Source organism: Rutilus rutilus, assembly GCF_951802725.1.
Source record: "Rutilus rutilus genome assembly, chromosome: 21".
Lineage (NCBI taxonomy): Eukaryota > Metazoa > Chordata > Actinopteri > Cypriniformes > Leuciscidae > Rutilus > Rutilus rutilus.
In genome coordinates, this window is record NC_140226.1 from 23,325,350 (window position 1) to 23,345,249 (window position 19,900).

General features: G+C 37.4%; 1 protein-coding gene across 1 annotated transcript in view; it reads right to left on the minus strand.

Moving 5' to 3' along the window:
• The window catches only part of ush2a (Usher syndrome 2A (autosomal recessive, mild)), a 219,274-nt gene that overhangs the window by 64,064 nt on the left and 135,310 nt on the right, over positions 1 to 19,900 (minus strand). Inside the window, exons 43-50 of the mRNA XM_084393685.1 lie at positions 18,187 to 18,309; positions 17,312 to 17,475; positions 16,956 to 17,165; positions 11,334 to 11,536; positions 10,368 to 10,480; positions 4,033 to 4,231; positions 2,320 to 2,488; positions 1,973 to 2,194 (exon numbers count right to left, since the gene is read on the minus strand). Of these exons, the coding sequence (XP_084249811.1) occupies positions 1,973 to 2,194; positions 2,320 to 2,488; positions 4,033 to 4,231; positions 10,368 to 10,480; positions 11,334 to 11,536; positions 16,956 to 17,165; positions 17,312 to 17,475; positions 18,187 to 18,309 (1,403 nt within the window). The remainder of the gene's footprint in view (positions 1 to 1,972; positions 2,195 to 2,319; positions 2,489 to 4,032; positions 4,232 to 10,367; positions 10,481 to 11,333; positions 11,537 to 16,955; positions 17,166 to 17,311; positions 17,476 to 18,186; positions 18,310 to 19,900) is intronic.

Consider the following 19,900-nt stretch of genomic DNA (forward strand, 5'->3'; position numbering starts at 1 on the left):
AATAGATCCAGCTCTTTTATTTTCCACCATTTATTTTCCACACAATCAATTGAACAGTAGTGTATATCATTTTTTGACGGAAGAACTGCCTGTAGTTATTAATAATAATAATAATACACACAATTACTTACAAACATAAGCATATCTTATGTTTCTGGTATTTTATAAGAAAAATCAGACTAGCGAGGCCATGCATTACAGTGATTTCATCATGGTTAAGGCACTACGCTTCAAGTTGAATATGACAACACCTCTTCACTGTGGTAAAATCCCTGTAACACCTGGTCTCACATATCATCATCATCATCAACAAAATATGCAGCTACTCTATATCCCTAATAAAGCTAATTAAACACCAAAAGCTTTTACCAAATACATGTTTGTCTACAGCACATTGCAGTTCTGACTCACATTGCATCCTTCTCTGCCAATAGAAGAGGATACCAGCTCATGACATATGCCGTGTTATCTGTCCATTAGCTTATATTTGCAGAGACACTCACCGCTGGTAAAGGAGACAGAACCTTGAGGTGAGTTGGGGTGTCTTTATCAAGGTTAAGTAGCTCATTCAATAATAGAGCAGGCTGACAGCGTCAGGAGCCAGCGTGGAGCTCGCGGCGTGAGCCCTCAGCATCATGAACCAGCGGCGTGGCTACCAGGCAAATGGCCTTTAGTTATCCTAACGGTACTATCCATCATAACATATGCTCTCCCCAGGATGCTCTCTTTAATGAGCGATGACTTCTTCATCTGCCTTATTTCAGTAAGATGAAGGAATGAAGAGAATTTCAAGGTAATGTGAGCGAGCGCTGTGGCGTTCAGTGATTTAATCTAGAGAAAAATGTTTCTGCTAGCTTCTGAAATAACTCCAGGTATGTAGTAAAATTTGTGAAGTGATTAAGCTTCCTCAGAAAAAAAAAAAAAAATACAAAAATACAAAAACAGCTTAGAAAAACTGTATGTCAAGGACAGGGTGATTAACCAAAGCTTGAAAATGTTTACTGGACCCAATCCCAGTATGCTACCGAAGCCACCTAACGACTTATAGACTGTTTGTGTTTGATAAATACACTGGTGCCACTGACCTCATGGTGGCCATTAGTTCTGTTGCATCCTGGGAGCCTGCTGTGGGCTTGGCACAGCTCTGGTTGGTGTTTAGATAGACTCAGCTCCATCATCCAGCCTGACAAAGATGGCTGACACCAGGGCCAGTGCCCATCCAGCCCATCTGTGCCCAGGTGCCCACTTTAGTGGGGCACTGCGGGGGAGCCTGGGTGACCCCAAGAGGGTTCAGCTCCTCTGACACTCCTCCACAGTGTCATTAGAAAGTCACTAAGGAGTGAGGGCTAAACTTAGCTGCAAAGAAGTGGCCATTCGTGCTTTGCCCCATTTAAAGTTAGTGCCACATTTTAGTTTTGAATCAGGAGAGGATTTAAGGCTCGAAATAAAGGCATTCCAAACAGTAACAAGCAGCTATGATAAATGGATTGTTCTATGATAAGTGCAATGGGGGACATGCAAAAATGCTGTGCCATCAATAGCATTTACTTCAAGAGGTTATGACAAATTACGTTCACTCCGCACCGCGTACATACTCTGGTCTGGAACACCACAAACACAGATAACTCTTTTCAACATTGATAATAATAGGAAATGTTTATTAAGAACTAAATAAGCATATTATAATGGTTTTTGAAGGATCGTGTGACACTGACAACTGGAGTAATGGCTGCTGAAAATTTGCCGTCACATGAAAAAATCATATTTTTAAATATATTAAAATAGAAAACAGTAAATTGTAATAATAATATATTTCACAATATTACTGTTTTACTGTATTGTTGATTAAATAAATGCAGCCGTGGTGAACATAAGGGATCTCATTGACCCCAAACATTTGAACAGCAATGTACAATACAACACACTTATTATAATTCAACATTGTTCTGCAAGCATGTTTCTGAATGCTCACCTGATACATGTTTATGGGGCCTTCCTTGGTCGGCATCCCCACAGCACACCGCCTCTCTAGGGACCAGCTGTCCTCCACAGCACTGGGAGCTGAAGCCATCATAAAGACGGCCCCCACAGCAGATCTGTCCGGCTCCAGAGCCGTAAGGACTCCCACCACAGCACGAGTCTCCGAGACCGACAGATACACGCCGTTCCATGGAGTCTGGACAACAGACCTCTCCTACAAAACACGTATAGAACAATCGTCTATATACTGTAAAATAATCAATGCTCAGAAAATAAGCAATATTGAGATTTTTTGTGCAACCTAACCTTGACTGTGTTAAGGCTGAATGCAGTACATACCTGGTGGGACCAGTATGTAATATCCTCCACAGCACTGGTATTGAGACAGAGGCTGGACAAACTGACCTCCACAACACACACTCCCAGAATCCTTTGAAGCGGGAACATAGCGCTCTCCACAACACTGATGGGACTGATTTAGGCTGTGAACGGCCCCTGCACAGCACACCTGCAACAATAAAAAACATACACAGATAAAGTTTGCAAAAACATATGCAATTCAAATACATCATCCACACAAGTTTTTCACTCCTCAAGACAATTAAGAAGTAAAGAGGTGGCAATGCTTCAGCCCTGAGGGCCCGCAGAGGCATGTGAGTGCAGGTAGAAATCCAGCCCACCTCTTTGCTCCACAGCGGTGGGCTATATTTAGCCGGACTCCACTGCCTACTTTGGCGAGAAATCAGGACAGGATAGATTCTCTACAGCGCTGAGATGATACTCTTGTGGCGTCTGAAAAATCTGTATTGCCCTGAGCCACTGACATTGTCCTTACCTTCTGGCCCAGCTTCCAGTAGAAAAATGGCATACAGTAAATACCTCCTCTGCTGTGCCTTTGAGAGGTCTGAACTTTTGAACCTACTTGAACCCGGTTTATCAAACTCCTGAGAATTAACCACTATGTGTGAAGACAGTACAAAATAAAGCTTGGGCACACAGTACATAATTGCCATCAAAACACAATTTTAGACAGGGTAAAGTACATTAACAAGAGTTGTCAAGCGATTAAAGTCCAAATAATTCAAATGATATGTATTATCGAAAAAGAAAATCCATTGGATGTTGATTGGATGAAGGCAGAATGTGAGATTGCAGTCAATTGTAAAAAATAAATAAATAAATAGACTAATAGGACTTTAAATGGACTAAATGATTGGAGAAGTCTGTCATTTCACCAAAAAATTTAGATGTGAATATATGAATAAAAGGGGGAAAATAACATGCATGAATCTTCCACAATAAGACTAATAACATGCATTTATAACATAGATGGGAGGAATACAATTTTATGCCAACTATAAACATTTTAATCAATCAAATGAATTGTACATATCAATATTTGCTGGGGGGAATTTAGTGTTGGACAACAAGGGGTCTTAAATGGTTGACAATCGATAGTCCAGCTTAAATTTTCCTTGACAATAGGAGCATCCCTTATTGCAGAAAATATGGAAAATCTATTAAGTCTTTTTTTTTTATAAAACTTTTATAATTAAAACAACACATTAAATTGACATTCCAAGTGGCACTAATAAAGAATCAAACAAACCACCTTTCACAATGTTTTAAACTTTAGATAATGCTGAATTCAAGACGAGCTCCATTAACACATGATCACTAGTGTATAATGTTGCCTCTGTAAAACTCATTTTTCTACTATACTGCTTTACAGCTTTGAGAGCTCTTGTCCTTATCTGAGTTGTGTTCTCTTTGTGAGCTTGTCTCTAGTGTATTACTGTCTGATTTAAGCTGGTGGAGACGTATGGCCTGTGTTTGCTTGCCAAGTTGGCTGTATTTCAATAACACCAGGATGGCAGCAATTGCAGAAGACAAGTTAATCTGTTTACTGAAAACAATCACAGGGACTGTACTTCATAGATAAATACCAGCCACTCAAACTGATACATACGTCACCGTTTCTTCATGGAATAGTTTACGAGCTAAACTAATGGTCTAAGTGTAACACTTTAAATGAGGTTTCTCTGTAGTTACCTGTGTCTCGGGCTTATAACAGGTCTTGCCGCAGAAGTCTTTTTCTGCAGGGCACTCCAGGTACGAGCAGCGAGTCTGAGAAGGAAACACTTGCTGGGATTTCAGCTCCTCGCACCACTGCAGAGTCCTTCGCCAAACGTCATATCCTCCCAGAATGCCATTGGGCTGACCAGGTGACAGCCATTCTAGTTTAACTGATCTAACACACACAGTATACAGACACAGCACAGATAAAACACTTTCACAAATATTGCTCACCACTTGGTGTATATTGTCAAAGTTAAACAGTCTGGTTTTAGCTCATACTTTGTTTTTATTCTATCACTGTCAAGGGGAAGAAGCATGTAATATAATAGAAAAAATAGTGATAATCGCCTCATTATATAGCACTTTCTACAACTTACTAGAGCCAAATAGATTGTGCTGAGCAGTATGAGTTATGATGTGTGTCATCTTTTCTTTTTCTGATGTACTTCTTGTATTGATTTTCCTCTCCACTCATCATGCAGAAGCTGGCTTTCCACAGAAAAGCACAATTTTTGTTCACTACTGCTTGGTTTTAGATACTGGATAAAATATTGAGACAGGTACCATGTCATTAAAATGTTATTAGATTTTTAAGATATTAAGATAATATTAGATATTTACATTACATAATTAAGTTGTACTACAAGAATTACATGGTACCACAATTTAAACATTTTGTAATATTTAGTAGTAGTAACAGCAACATTTAGCAACATTAGCCCCTTTCACACAGCAATCCCGGTAAATTACCGTAAAATTGCCAGAATAACTTTACCGGTAAATAAAAAAAATGTGCTGTTCACACAAGCAACAGCGCTCTGGTATTTTACCGGTAACAGACCATTCACACATTAGTTCCAAAATACCAGTAACCTCTGTGATGATGTCATTAACCAGAAGTGACCTCTAAAGTTGTTGACAAATCTCGGACGAGGAGAATCGCTTTAGGTTCAGTATCACTCCAATTTGAAGACATTTGTAAACAGTGCTGAGTAAACGCGTCATCTGCGCCATAATTTTATGAATGGCCGAGAGCAATTTCAACGGCTTCTGATTGGCCCAAATCACTTCTTACGTCAGCGCATGCTGACCTCATACGTGCAAAATACCGGTAATTTACTGGTAATGTAAACTTCCCTTACTAGTAAATTGCCGCAACAAATTTACTGGTATATTTGAAAAGGTCCTGTTCACACATGATCTGTTACCGGTAATTTATCAGTAAAGACTGAGTGGGCCCTATCTTGCACCCAGCGCAATTGACTTTGTACACCGACGCATGTATCATTCCTATTTTGCACCCGCGCTTTTCCCTCCACAGAAGCACGTCGCTAAACTAGGGAATGAACTTGCGCTCCCTGGGCGGTTCAGCGCAAAAAAGGAGGCGTGTTCCGGCGCAAACGTTCCTTCATGCTATTTTGCAGGTTTAGAAAACAATTGCGCCACTAACCAGGAAAAAATAGTTTAAAGTCAGTGGCGCGTTGCGCATGTTATTCATATGCTATTTTAAGGGCGCATGCTTGGCCTTAATCAATGTAGCGTGTGCACAACGCGCATACACTTTGATTCTCTCATCTACACAGAAGCAGGAGTTTTCATTTTTGCAAATCATACATTATTACGATAGATAGATAGATAGATAGATAGATAGATAGATAGATAGATAGATAGATAGATAGATAGATAGATAGATAGATAGATAGATAGATAACCACACCTATGAATAATGAAGCTACTTCAGACCAACCCATTTTAGATTTGCGCCTGGCGCAAGAGTCATTTATCCCGCCGGGAAAATAGCAACAGCGCCAAGACCCGCCCACAAAGTTACTTGCGCTTTGCGCTTTGACGCTTGCGTTTCAGATCGTTAAAATAGGGCCCTATGTGTTTCTATATTGTATCATATATTACCAGTGTTGGGGGTAATGCATTACAAGTAACTTGATTTACGTTATCAGATTATTTTTTTCAAGTAACTAGTAAGGTAACACATTACTTTAAATTTATAACAAAATATCTGAGTTACTTTTTGAAGTAACTCAAGTTAATTTGTTTTCCAATTTATTTATTGATTTACTGTCCCCATGTTGAGAGAAATTGTGAGTAATTGCAGAGGTGTTGTGTGCGCTAATGATGGTTATTTTAGTTTTAGACTTAATGCGAACATGCATTTACTCATCTCACTTGCACAAAAACTGATTGGGTATTCCTCGAAAATGCAAACTCAGAAAAATGTATGCAAACTTGCAATAATTAAATGTTAAATTACACAAATATACTTTATGTTTTTAATCTCACTTTATTAACCAATGTCTTTGTTGCTGACATTTGATGATACAACTCAACCATACGAATAAGCAAAAATGACTTTAGCTAAACATCACATTTCTGTTTCATTTTTTTTATTGCTGAAATAAGTGTTGAACTTTCTTCTCCTGCGTTCTATCTTCAGCGATCCAGAACGGCAGCACAGCAGCACAGCTGAAAGGTTTGTTTGAGCTGTGCCCTCTACTGTACAGGTGTGAATTTACATTTCCTCCAGCCTGAGGCTTATTTGTTGCTGTTTTTTTGTTGTTAAAAAACAAACAAGCAAGCCCAGGCCAAATGAGAAAAGTAATGAAAAAAGTAACGTAATGCATTACTTTCCATAAAAAGTAATTAGTTCCTTTTTTAGGGAGTAACGCAATATTGTGATGCATTACCTTTAAAAGTAACTTTCCCCAACACTGTATATTACCCTGTACTTTAAGGTACTTTTGATCCTCTTTAAATTAATAAGTTTTAACTAGCACACACTGGGAAACCTGCTGTGGCATACTGTAAGCAACTCTTACCAGCCTTAGTAAATAAATAAATAAAACAAGACAAGAAATCAAAACGAAACAAAAACAAAACATTAAAAAAATTAATTCACAATCACATATGGCGGGGCAGCTTGCTGCTTTAAGGAACATTGCAGAGAGCTATGCTATCAGGAAGAGAAGACAGGGAGGAAAAACAAAAAAGCCATTAAACAAGCCTTTTTTCTTTCTTAACTGTAGCATAACCTTATGGAAATGTGCTTTTGTTTTCATCATCTTCTCTCCACACATGATAATATCCATACCGCTCTGTGATTTGCCTTCCTTTGCTTTTTGCCCATCTCTTTTGTGTCCTGCAAATCTCTTGTCACATATGTAAGACGTGGAGAATGACATAATTACGGTTTGAGAGGGTCTCTCTCCTCTCCTCTGCCCCCTCCCTGATGAGGAAGCTAATTGATAATGAAGGCCCCGGACGACTTAAAGCTGACAGACCTTAGTATCTGATTAGGAATTCATGAAATGTGACAAGGATTCCTTTTTTAAAGTACAGACAGGGAATCGTTTGGCGGTTACTGTGTGCCTTTACAACACAAAATATTATTCATGATTACATTCCTTTTGGAGGGTTGGGGGATGGGGAAACAGCTTTGCTATAACAAATGCATTAGTATTATATTACAAAGGGTGTCATTGCTGTCCACCGTTAATCCCTCATGGAGAGAAATAACTGGAATTCATATTGGGCAGCAGCAGCGGGTAAGCCATCGGTTGCAGCACTTGTCATATTTCAATCAAGGCTTAAGCCAGCAACCGATTCCTGTGCCCAGCCCCCACGAACCACCAGAGAAAGAATTAATGAATTAGCTATTGATTAAATTCCACTCGAGCAAATCTAGCGTGGCAAATAAATGAACTGTTTGGGGCATGTGTAGGCCACGGCCAGCCATGTCGGGCCAATCGATCAGTAGTTAGTATTCTATTGGGAGAGAAGTACAACACACTGGTGATATGACATGAGCGTGGGAGACAGCACTGTAGAAAATGTGTGAATTATGGCTTACTATGGCACACAGAGCCCTTGTCCCTTCAAAAACACAATTTTACAGCATTTACACTGTTACACTGTGGTATGTGTAAGATTTTCTTATATTGTGTACAGTGTGTACCAGGTCTTCACTGGATGCAACCGATTTCAAGCTGTTGAAGATGCACTTCATCTCAGAACATTCAATGCAAGACAACAGTAACAGGTGAAATCTATATATCCTACTTTATTTTCCAGTGGAAATAAAATTAATTAAAATAATTGTTGTGTAAATGTTCTATAAACAGAGGTTTCAGCGTTTGAGGGGACAAATGACAAATGCTGACAAAAAACAAGACCATTGGGAACAATCTGCAAAGTCCACTTTACAGTCAGCAATATATAATATAAGGATGCGCAATGCTACATGTAAACATATCATCCAATCAGTGACACTGACACCGCAAATATGTAAATAAGGATGTTAATACAGGGTTTAGGAATGTACAGTGTAAAGCGTTATCTTATGAATACCCTGGATTAATTGTAAACCCTGAAAAATTACGAGCAGTGTTCAACGTGAAGCAAAGAGAGATATTTTCTTTTAAAGAAATTGCTTTTTAAGGACTACAACAAACGGCTGATAGGGACTACACAAGCTTCCTCCCCGATTACTCACATCACAAACCCTAACATTTACATAAACCCTGCCCCGGGAATGTGATTTATAGGTTATCATGACAGAATATGCTAATCAATGACTAGAAGATAACTAAACATAAGCTACCTAAATTCATCAACTAACCATTCAGAAATGTCCTGCTGCATTCTACATATTGTTACTTCTTCTTGAGTAGTGTTGTTTTTGGCGGCCTGTTTTAATTTTAGTTTTAGTCTAGTCTTTGTGTCAAGCTGTCATTTTAGTTTTTATTAGTTTTAGTCACGTTCATACTCTTTTTAGTCTAGTCAAGTTTCAGTCGACTAAAAGTCTGAGCATTTTAGTCTTATTTTAGTCAGAATTATCCATGACTATTTTCGTCTAGTTTTAGTAGACGAAAACTGATGACATTTAGTCTAGTTTTAGTTAATGAAAATTGTATTTTATTCTCTTTTTAGTAATGCAATTCTATTTAACCCAGTCAATATAGTGTACCACTATGGAAAAATAGCAAAAATAGCGAACAGAAAAGTAACACTCGTCTCATTCGTGGAGGTTGAAAAACAAGTTCTTTGTGACATCCAAGATTTATTGTATTAAAATTTAAATGCAAAAGAAAAGGCATGAGAGTTGGCTGTTTTTGTCAATTTTAAGTTTTAATTTAAAATGTTTGCGATTTTAATATAACTACATGGCTAAATATTTTACCACTTGCTTATAAATCTAGATATAAGTAGTGCATTGAATAATACGTTGTGCTTAAAAGTGAATTATGTCTATTAAAGAGTGTATATGTGTACAAAGAGAATCGCAATGCTGACAAAACTTTTTTTTCAATAAAAGTAGCTGATAACTTCTGGATTTGAAATAAAAATAGTGAGTATGTGTTTGTGGTACAGCCGTGGATCAGTTACGCACTGCAAACCCAGCATATGTGAAAGCACTATAGCGCGTGCTGCTCCTGCACCGCATACTGTCCACATACCGCACACGGAGTATGTGTGAAACGGGCGTCAGACTTAACTTTGTTTGTTGTCGTTTACGCTAACTCACCGCAGCTGCATCTTCTAAATAATGCCGCGAGTGGGGCTTGAGGAAGTGACGTCACCTGCGTCTGCGCAGTGCGACCTGATGCAGCCCGTGAAGTGAGCCACGGGAAACAGAAATACTGCAAAATAATAATAATGCGACTAAACGAGACGAAATAACGTCATAACATTTCGTCTCATCTCGTTTTGATCAACGAAAATGAAGAGACATTTTAGCATAGTTTTTATTTTGTAAACCACATTTTAGTCTCGTTTTTATTCATCAACAATATTGTATTATACATTTAATTATAGTTATCGTCACATGACCAGCATTTACGTTGCATCTCGTCTCGTTTTCGTCACGTGATAAAGGTTCGTTGACGACGATATTTAGTCATAATTTTCATTGACGAAAGCAACACTATTCTTGAGTCTCTCCATCATTGTCTCCATCATTTTATGTTTGAACATAAAAGGCTAAAAGTTTTTGAAATATTCAGTGCATGTCTGTGTGGGGAGGTAATTGAAGCTCCGCCCCCTGTGCTGGGAGCAGCAGCTCATTTGCATTTAAAGGGACAGACACAAAAATGGTGCGTTTTTGCTCACCTTCAAAAAGTGACAACTTTAACATGCTATATAAAAATATCTGTGGGGTATTTTGAGCTAAAACTTCACATACATACTCTGGGGACATCAAAGACTTATTTTACATCTTGTGAAAAGGGCATTACACCACCTCTTTAACTATTTCAAGTATAAAAAGCCCTTCTGTGTCTGCTTGACTGACTCACCTCGAGCTGAGCACCTGAATCTGGGGTTTGCTGATTTGGGCAGGTGTGTCCTCCACCGTGGTCACCTGAGTGCTGTTACTCTTCACACACGCGTACACGGTACACACCTCCACCTAAACACAGAGTATAGCAGTCCAACTGTAAAGGTTAAATAAAAAACATGAAAAGGAATCTAAAAGTCTGAGACCACTAAAAAAAATTTGTTAAATTGAAAATGAACACAAATTTAATTAGACAAACATTGCAGAAACAAATTAATAAATTAATAAATATTAATTCAAAATGTAAAATCCTTATTTTATGGCACCACTTTTCTCTATTTAAAGTTGTCATGAAATACATTTTTTTTTACCCTATTTACTTTTTCATCACACATTACTAGTCTTGTGGTGAACAACAAAACATTTTTTGTCGTGGTAATCTTTAATCAAAATCAGAAAATTTGCTTCCGCTCTGGAATGCCATTTCTTCTCTGATGATGACAGTTTGATGGCTCAGGTTGATTTTTTTTTTTTTACCAATGTACCAATTTGCCTAGATTTTCAATGTGGTCTCAGACCCCAAAGTATAATATAAAGTAAATAAAAAAACATTGGTAACACTTTACAATAAGGTTTCATTTGGTAACATTAGTTAATGTATTAATTAACATGAACTAACCATGAGCAATACATTTGTTACTGTATTTGTTAATCTTTGTTAATGTTAATTAATAAAAATACAGCTGTTCATTGTTTGTTCATGTTACAGTGCATTAACTAATGTTAACAAATACAACTTTTGATTTGAATAATGTATTAGTAAATGTTGAAATGAACATTAACAAAGATTAATAAATGCTGTAGAAGTGCAGTTCATTATAAGTTCATGTTAACTAATGTAGTTAACAAATGTTAACATATGAAACCTCATAGTAAAGTGTTACCAAAACGATGTAATTGTGCGTTTAGATACAGAAGGCCAGACCTGAATACTGTGTACGGTGAACGGCAAGAGTCCTCCCACTTCCAGTGATCCGGATCCATTGCTAGTGGACTCATAGAGCCGGCCATCCAAATAGACAGAGTACAGTGTGACTGCTCCGTTTGGAACAAGAGGAGCTGCCCATAGCACCCTCACTGCTGTGCTATTTAGGGTCACCACCTCTGGAGGAAAGACCCCCTCGGGTTCTGCAACACAGAGAGAAAGCCACAGTAAATCACCCAGAAGAGCTCAGCGGACTATAGTCCTCATAAAAAAATACAGTCATACTGACATAACCCCAGCGCTTTTGAAAAGCTCAAGATTTGTCTCTTTAACCTCTGCCCAAACACAAGACGACGCTTGGGGAAAGCTTGAGGTCCTCATGAAGTCTGCAGTAGTCTCCAAAAGAGTAATACAATGACACCAACAATATCTACAGAAAAAGACCTGAAGGAAAAGCAGTTTTTCATTCTTTTCTCTTTTTTTCAGACTAAAATCGTGCAAGTGCTAGCATCAACACACAGCATATTCTACCCTTAATAGTCTCTGAAATGGCTTTGGGCTGCACTTTTCTTTCTGCCTTAGAAAAAGCATGAGAGAGACAGAGAGAAACGGATAAAAAAAAAGACTGAGGCATTTTCTGAAAGCTGATCTGTGTAGTTTTTATTTTTTTGGTAACATTTTACAAGTGTTCAGTCTTTTTTCAGTCTTTTTGTGGGAAGACTTTTGCAGATCTTATACATGCACAAACAGCTACCTAAAATATGAAAACGCATCATATGAACTAAGAATGAACAATACTTTTACAGCATTTTTTTATGTTAATTTCAACATTTAGTACAAAAACATTAACTAACATTAACAAAGATTAATAAATAATGTAACAACTGTATTGCTCATTGTTATTTCATGTTAATTAATGCATTAACTAATGTTAACAAATGAGACCTTATTGTAAAGTGTTACCTTTTTTTAATGTTAAAATAATTTCTTCAATCCCAGCTTAAAGTGTTCAAAACTACAGTATAAGGAATCCATTCATAGAAATCACCTAGGGAGTATAAATACGTTTAAATAATTTACACTAACATTCAAACGTTTAGAAAGTTATTTTTTTGTATTTTTTATGTTTTTGAAAGAAGTCTCTTGTGCTCAACAAGACTGCATTTATTTGAACAAAAATACAGTAAAAAATATTTTTTACATTATTAAAATTTAAAGGTACACTATGTAACTTTTTTAACTACTTCACAGCAGTTACTAAAATAGTCAGAATATAACTTATTATAGGCGTACCGTAGTGATTCAGGATAAGACAAAAACAAGGATTGGAAGATGGATTCATGATGTACTCGCTCATTATATAAATTTTGAACAAAAAAGTTACATGGTGTACCTTTAAAATAGCTGTTTTCTATTTTATTATTCCTGTGATGTCAAAAACTGAATTTTCAGCAGACGCTACTCCGGTCTTCAATGTCACATGATCTTTCAGAAATCATTTATATAATGTTATAAGTGTGTGTGTATATCACACATGTATATCACACACATATGTTCCTAAGTTGTCTGGTTCAAAAAGAACCAATAATAATGCAGGAGTACATGCGTCCATTTGATGTGTGTTCCTGAGCGCACTCATGTGTATAAATAATGTAATTTTATATGTACATCAGGGAACGCTGACAGCAATACATCAGGGAGGTCTGGCAGAATGAGAAAAAGCTGAGTGTCACTCTTTCACTTTCCCTCTTGCTTTTGGGGGTTCCTGCAGATGGTTTGTGGGCAAATTGAATCAGTCCTGGAGAAGCGCGCGGGGATTGAAGTACTGCACCGGGGGCAGAGGGGGTTAACTGGGCCAGTCTGGGGGATTCTTTCTACAGCTCGCACCATTTTCGCCTTCTTTTTCTTTTTTCTCCATTCTGTTTTTTTGCAAGCTCTTCCTTTCCCATGACAAATCACACTAACTTACAAAAGAAGACCAGAGAGCCTATTTTCCAGCTTGATGTGACTCTAGTAAACAGCTATTGTGACAACTTTGTAAGGCTCTTCTGAAAGAATGTAAAAAGGGAATGATTGATAAAGCTTTTTTTCTGAGGCGAGTGAAGTTAGTTTGTGAAAGAGAGCTGAAAGACATGAGTGTAGTGCTAATGACAGCTGAGAGATCAAATATCTCAGAAGCGGCTTTGAACAAGCCATTGGTTGACATGATGGGATGGGGAATGAATTCAATACAGAGCAGGGGTCCTGACACTTACATTCTCTCCAAAGAATATGACTGCGGTTCTTACTCAAAGCCTCAAAAAGTCTCTCTTTAGGAGATATCCTTCTATCACAAAGGTCAACGTGAAGAGACCCCATCTGAGATATCTTCTAGTTAAGGTAAAGCACTTCTACTTTTACAGCAGATCTTACTGAAGGTTTATGAGGGACAGATAAATGTTTTGATATCGACAACTAACAGCCAACTGAACACCTTCGGCCATTCATTAATGGACGGCATGTCACTCAAAATGATGCTCAAATAACATGATAAGAGGTCATTCACACAGAATATGATTTTGTGTATAAAAACACAATAATATATGGAAGAAAAAATTGCTAAAAGTTTTTAGAGCACTGTGCAAGTCTTGAGCGAAATGGTCAGAAGTCCATCTGGTGCATGTTTATTTTGGAAAAGCAGCACAGTGAAATGCAAAAAAAAAAAAATCTGTGTGAACGGCCCCTAACATAGTTAGGTGCAAGCTACTTAATAAAGTAGCAACCAACTACAACAAAGCTACTAAAATAAAGTAGCTTATTACTGAAAAGGCTATACTGTTTAGACACAGCTGAACTACTGTAGAGTTCCTGAAAAATGCTTAGTGCTTCCTTGTTACTCGCCATCACTGAACAAAAGAGCAATTATGAGACACTTGGATGCGACCAATATCAGTGCTCTCCTGAAGCATCTCTTTCCATATAATTTCTGCTGCTGCATTATTAATGCAAGACTTCGCATGGACAACCTCGCCTCCATTCCAGTTTTTAATTAGCAGGCTCTTAACATATACACTATCATGTAGCATAATATGATCTTTAAGTTCAACTGCTTTTAATAAGCTGCTCTTTAGGCTGTAAAATATTGAAGCTACCACTGGATGTTCTTTGGTAAATGACCTGTAACCTTTACTTAGGAGCAAATGATCTTCTAATGTTTTTAATTATACTGATAGGTGGGAGCGAAAGAGGTCCATATATGTTACGGAAAGCCAGTTGTTTAGATTCTGGTCTGTAAGGCAAAGGCACAAATGAATGTGTATGCGTATGTGAGAATGCTGAGCTTTCATCTGTTTCCTGTGCTATCAGTGGATCAGTACATTAACTGTGTGAGAGAAGGACAGTTTAATGACTATTGATCATAGCACAGAGGTCAAGATATCAACATTTTGGAAAAGGCAAATTCTTCTGCAGCTTGTGAGGTTTTCCTTTAGAGTACAGAGGGAAAATATTCAATCAATCAGTTCTTCTTCTCATCCGTTTTTTATCTCCATGAGCAGGGGCTGCTGGAGTGATATGAGAGAGGCAGGCTGACAGAAATCACAGGAACATTTGAAGTGTTGACAGGAAAACCATAATTAACCAATATCTTCAATCCAAATTCCATCCATTTAAGCATATAGAGATGGTTGCGGTCTAGTAAAGTCCATATTTCAGCTGAAACCTTAAATATAATATAAGACGCTCTTTAAACTTTCACATTACTTGCATAGGTTTAGATGCAGAAAGCAAGATCCCACATATAAACACCACCTGGTCTTTTTGCTCTAGAATGTGCCAAATAGAAAAACACAGTATAGTTTTGTGTGATTTGAGCTAAATAGGTTAAATTTGTGATACCATCATAAGTTTTATAAGTAATTTGAAACGTTACTGAAATGTATAGTAGCATTTAAAGGGTTAGTTCACCCAAAAATGAAAATTCTGTCAGTAATTACTCACCCTCATGTTGTTCCAACCATGTAAGTCTTTCGTTCATCTTCGGAACACAAATTAAGATATTTTTGATGAAATCTGACAGAATTTTGACTCCTCCATAGGCTTCCAGTGTGACCGAAACTCACCGGCCCAGAATAGTTATTAAAACATCGTTAAAATAGTCCAAGTAACTACAGTGGCACTACATTAAGTTTATCATGCGACGAGAATACTTTTTTGTGCACAAAAACAAACAAAAATAACGACTTTATTCCACTTTTCATTTCCTTCTCTCTGGGCCTCGTAGTGTTTTTGCGCTGCGCGTCTGTGTTGCACGTCATCACGCAACACACACATGACCGGCGTCGACCAATAGTGAGCCTACGTGGTGACGTGTAACACAGACGCGCTGCGCAAAAACACTACGCGAACCAACTAGAGGTCGAGAGAGAAGGAAATGAATAGTGGAATAAAGTCGTTATTTTTGTTTGTTTTTGCGCACAAAAAGTATTCTCGTCGCTTGATATACTTAAGATTGAGCCACTGGAGTCACTTGGACTATATTAACGATCTCTTTAATAACTATTCTGGGCCGGTGAGTTTCGGTCACACTGGAAGCCTATGGAGGAGTCAAAATTCTGTCAGATTTCATCAAAAATAGCTTAATTTGTGTTCCGAAGATGAACGAAGGTCTTACGCGGTTGGAACAACATGAGGGTGAGTAATTACTGACAGAATTTTAATTTTTGGGTGAACTAACCCTTTAAAAAATTATAATAATGATACTTTTCTTCAGCAAAGATGCATTAAATTGATCAAAAGTGGCAGCAAAGACATAATGTTATAAAAGACTTATATTTCAAAAAAATACTGTTCTATCTATAGCTTTCCATACAACGAATCCTGGAATTTTTTTTTAGCATGGTTTCTACAGAAATATTACGCAGCACAACCGTTTTCAACAGATTATAATAGGAAATGTTTTTTGAGCACCAAATCAGCATATTAGAATGATTTCTGAAGGATCATGTGACACTGGAGACTGCAGTAATGGCTCCTGAAAATACATCTTTGTCATCACAGGAATAAATTACATTTTCAAATATATTACAATAAAAATAATTATTTAAAAATTTGTAATAATATTTAACAATAGTGTAGTTTTTACTGTATTTTTAATCAAATAAATGCAGCCTTGGTGAGCATAAGTGATATTAAAAAAAATCTTACCAACTCCAAACTTTTGGATGGTAGTGTAAGCTTGGCAAACGGTTTTGGAGATATCGACTCCATTCAAATAATAGGAAGTGTACTTGTATGACTAGAAAATAGTTTTCAGTGGGGTGTTACCATGGCCTCCAGGTAAACAATCTCCCCAATAAGGACTTGCTTTAAAGGTATAGCGGAGGATTTTCCTGAATTTTAGAAAAGAACCGCCCTCTCCGGAAAAAGAAAATCCTCCGCTATACCTTTAAATCTCAACACATACAGTACTCAAAGGACAAATAATAATAGTATGAATGGTATGAACAGCATTCATGTAATGCTTTGGTTTGCTAAAGATCAATCAAAACATTAGATTTCTAAAATATACTACAAATCTGGGGGCCTGTGGCTTGGCAGTCAAAATAGATGTGCGTAACAAACATCAATGTAGCACATACTCACCTCCATCTGTAGTAGTGCAGCTGACCTCAGGGCTGGTTATGTTGTGGGCACCGTTGGACACAGTCAAGCGGAGCTTGTACGCCGTGCTGGGCTGCAGGTCAGAGATTACCACAGAGGTCACAGCGGGGTCAAGTGTAACAGTTTGCCTGTGCTGGCTGGACAGAACCGTAAGGATGTAGTCCTCCACCCTTCCCTGCAAATCTTGCAGAGCTGGGAACAAAAAATATAGTAAAAGACAGGACACACTAAAGGTCAATCTCGAAAACCAAGTTCTCTAAACACAGATTCTTTCCAGAAATGTATTTTCGGTCAAGGGCCAGGATAAGTTTAATAACGTAGAGAATCTAGACTCTTACTGGGGGTGGACCAGTTGACCAGGATCGCCGTATGATTGAGAACTTGGATGGATACGTTGGTGGGGGTGAGGGGTTGCCCAGCCAGTGTGACCCCTGCGGCGACCTCCCCTGAAGCATAGCCAATGTCATTGTGAACCAGAAGTTTGTATTCGTACCATGTGTACCTGCAGCACATTTAAAAACATTACTCACAAGAACATTTTCATTATTATGGAATCTTGCCTTTGTAATATATCAAACTTATAGTATACTTATTTATAGAATTATAATGTACATGTAAAATAACTACATAGAAAAATATTTTCTATATATATATATTTAATTAATACATTTATTAGTATAATAACTATTTTACATATATTTATCCAATCAAAAGTGTGGGGTCAGTAAGATTCTTTTATGTTTTTGAAAGAAGTCTCTTATGCTCACCTTAATTTATTTGATTTTGTTACTGACCCCAAATGGTAATTTATATACTATACGTAACAAAAGAGTGAGGCTCTATAATATCTAATTGTGATACTGTAGTTGTGATAACATAAAAGTTGTGATATCGCTGCAAGTATTTAAATATGTTACACAAATTCAAGCACAAAGTTAATCATTTACAAGGACTGAAAACATTTAAATGAAGTCAGACATGAATCTAAATGATAGAACCTGTGATACAAGGGAAACAACTGGGGGTTTTGTGTTGGAGTCTTTCAGCGTACACACAAGGAGTGCCAGAGAAAGATTAGCTGAAAACAATTTAATTCTATGGAATATTTGCTCAAAGTATCTTTGAACAGCATTAAAAAGATGGCATCGGTGCACAAAAACAGTTTTGTACACACAAGCAAAGTTTGCATTAAAGCTAATTTCAGTAATCTCACCTGCTAAGGCCTTTATCTTCATGAAACAATTTGGTTCCTGCGTAAACATTGTACCACAGATTCAAATCTTCAGGGGGACGTGAGGCCAGGGGCTGCTGGGTTTTCCGTCTCAACAGCTCAAATCTGAGGGCAGCGGAAACAGCCAGATAATCAGAGCCCGCTCCACTCCCACAATCCTCTTGCCATTTCACCCGCACCGCTGTTTCACTGCGTTTGTGCTTTTGTCTTTTCTCTCTCTCTCTCTTTCTTTCTCTCCCTCAACAGTAATGCTAATTTTGCCTGTAATCAGGAGAGCTCAGCTTAATGTGCGCTTTATAAGCCTAGTTAAACAAACACAGCAGCAGCGGGAAAAGTAGTCATGAATTTTAATCATCCGCCGTGAACAGACCTTTATTTACCACCTAATCAGCTCAAAAACAGACTAAAATATACAGCGAGAAAGAACAAGAACTTTTACGTTGTGCTTCGTTCTTCACAACCTAGGGAGACACTTGCTGTCCTCATTTAATTGGGAGATTTATGGATTATTCTCAAAAGATATTAGGAATTGCGTTACCATATGAAATGCTCACAATTCTGATTACAATTGATTGAACTTTGAAGAACATAAACATTCATTTTAACACACATTTTACAACCATATACTGTATATATATATACTTCAAATAATAACAATAATTATTATTATTATATTTGAAGTATATAGACATATATATAAATAAATAAATAGATTTCACTTTGAAGAATGTAAACATCCAGTTTATAATTTTATAACCATATCTATCTACATCAAATATAATAATAATAATAATAACAACAACAATGGTGAACTGGATAAATTGGATAAATTGTTATTATTATTATTATTACTACTACTAATACTACGGGGATGCTGAATGCTTGAATCTGATTAGTTGATGCATGTTTGAAATTATTTTCCGGGAAACACACAGCTAAAGTAGTTCCAGGCAGGTCTCGACCGTGTCTTGACTTGTCTTACAGTTCCATATCACTTAGCCAAATGATTTCAGTTATTTCAAAGGTCCTTACAGCCTACAACAGAACCAAAACCCACAATGGCACTGACCAAGCAAATAAATATTGTTAACAAAAGGATAAAAGCGACAAATTATTTCCATGTTTTTTCGCCACAAAATTACATTTTATAATGTATTATGTATTTATTACTTATAATGGAAAAGCACATACTCGCTTTACTCCCGCTCCCTCTCCCACTCAAACACACACACATACAGTACAGACACACACTCGCACAGAAACGTGTTGTCAGCACTGCTGTGACGATTTTATCAGTAAAACAGTTTAACAACTTAAAAGCTACATGACATTTCTCACTAGGTAATAACGGCGCTGTTCTTGGAGCAGATAAAATTACAGTTTTGCTATTAGACGCTGCTGCCAAACACTGTTGAGAGACACACAGATTCAGGTAATTCATACACGCTTAATCTCTCTCTCTCTCTCTAATAACTGCATTAATAACTGCATTACTCTGCTATTAATGGCTTAAGCCTGCGTTACTAACTCTGAAATGACATTTTGGAATGGAACGGAGGCTTGAGATTAGATGCGTAAGAAATTATTCCTACACACAAGATCGTTTTAAGGACAAAAACCTGACAAATGTCTTGAAATACATCATCTGAACAAAGTTTTGAAGTGTGGTAACTGTAGTATAAGCGGAATAATTGAA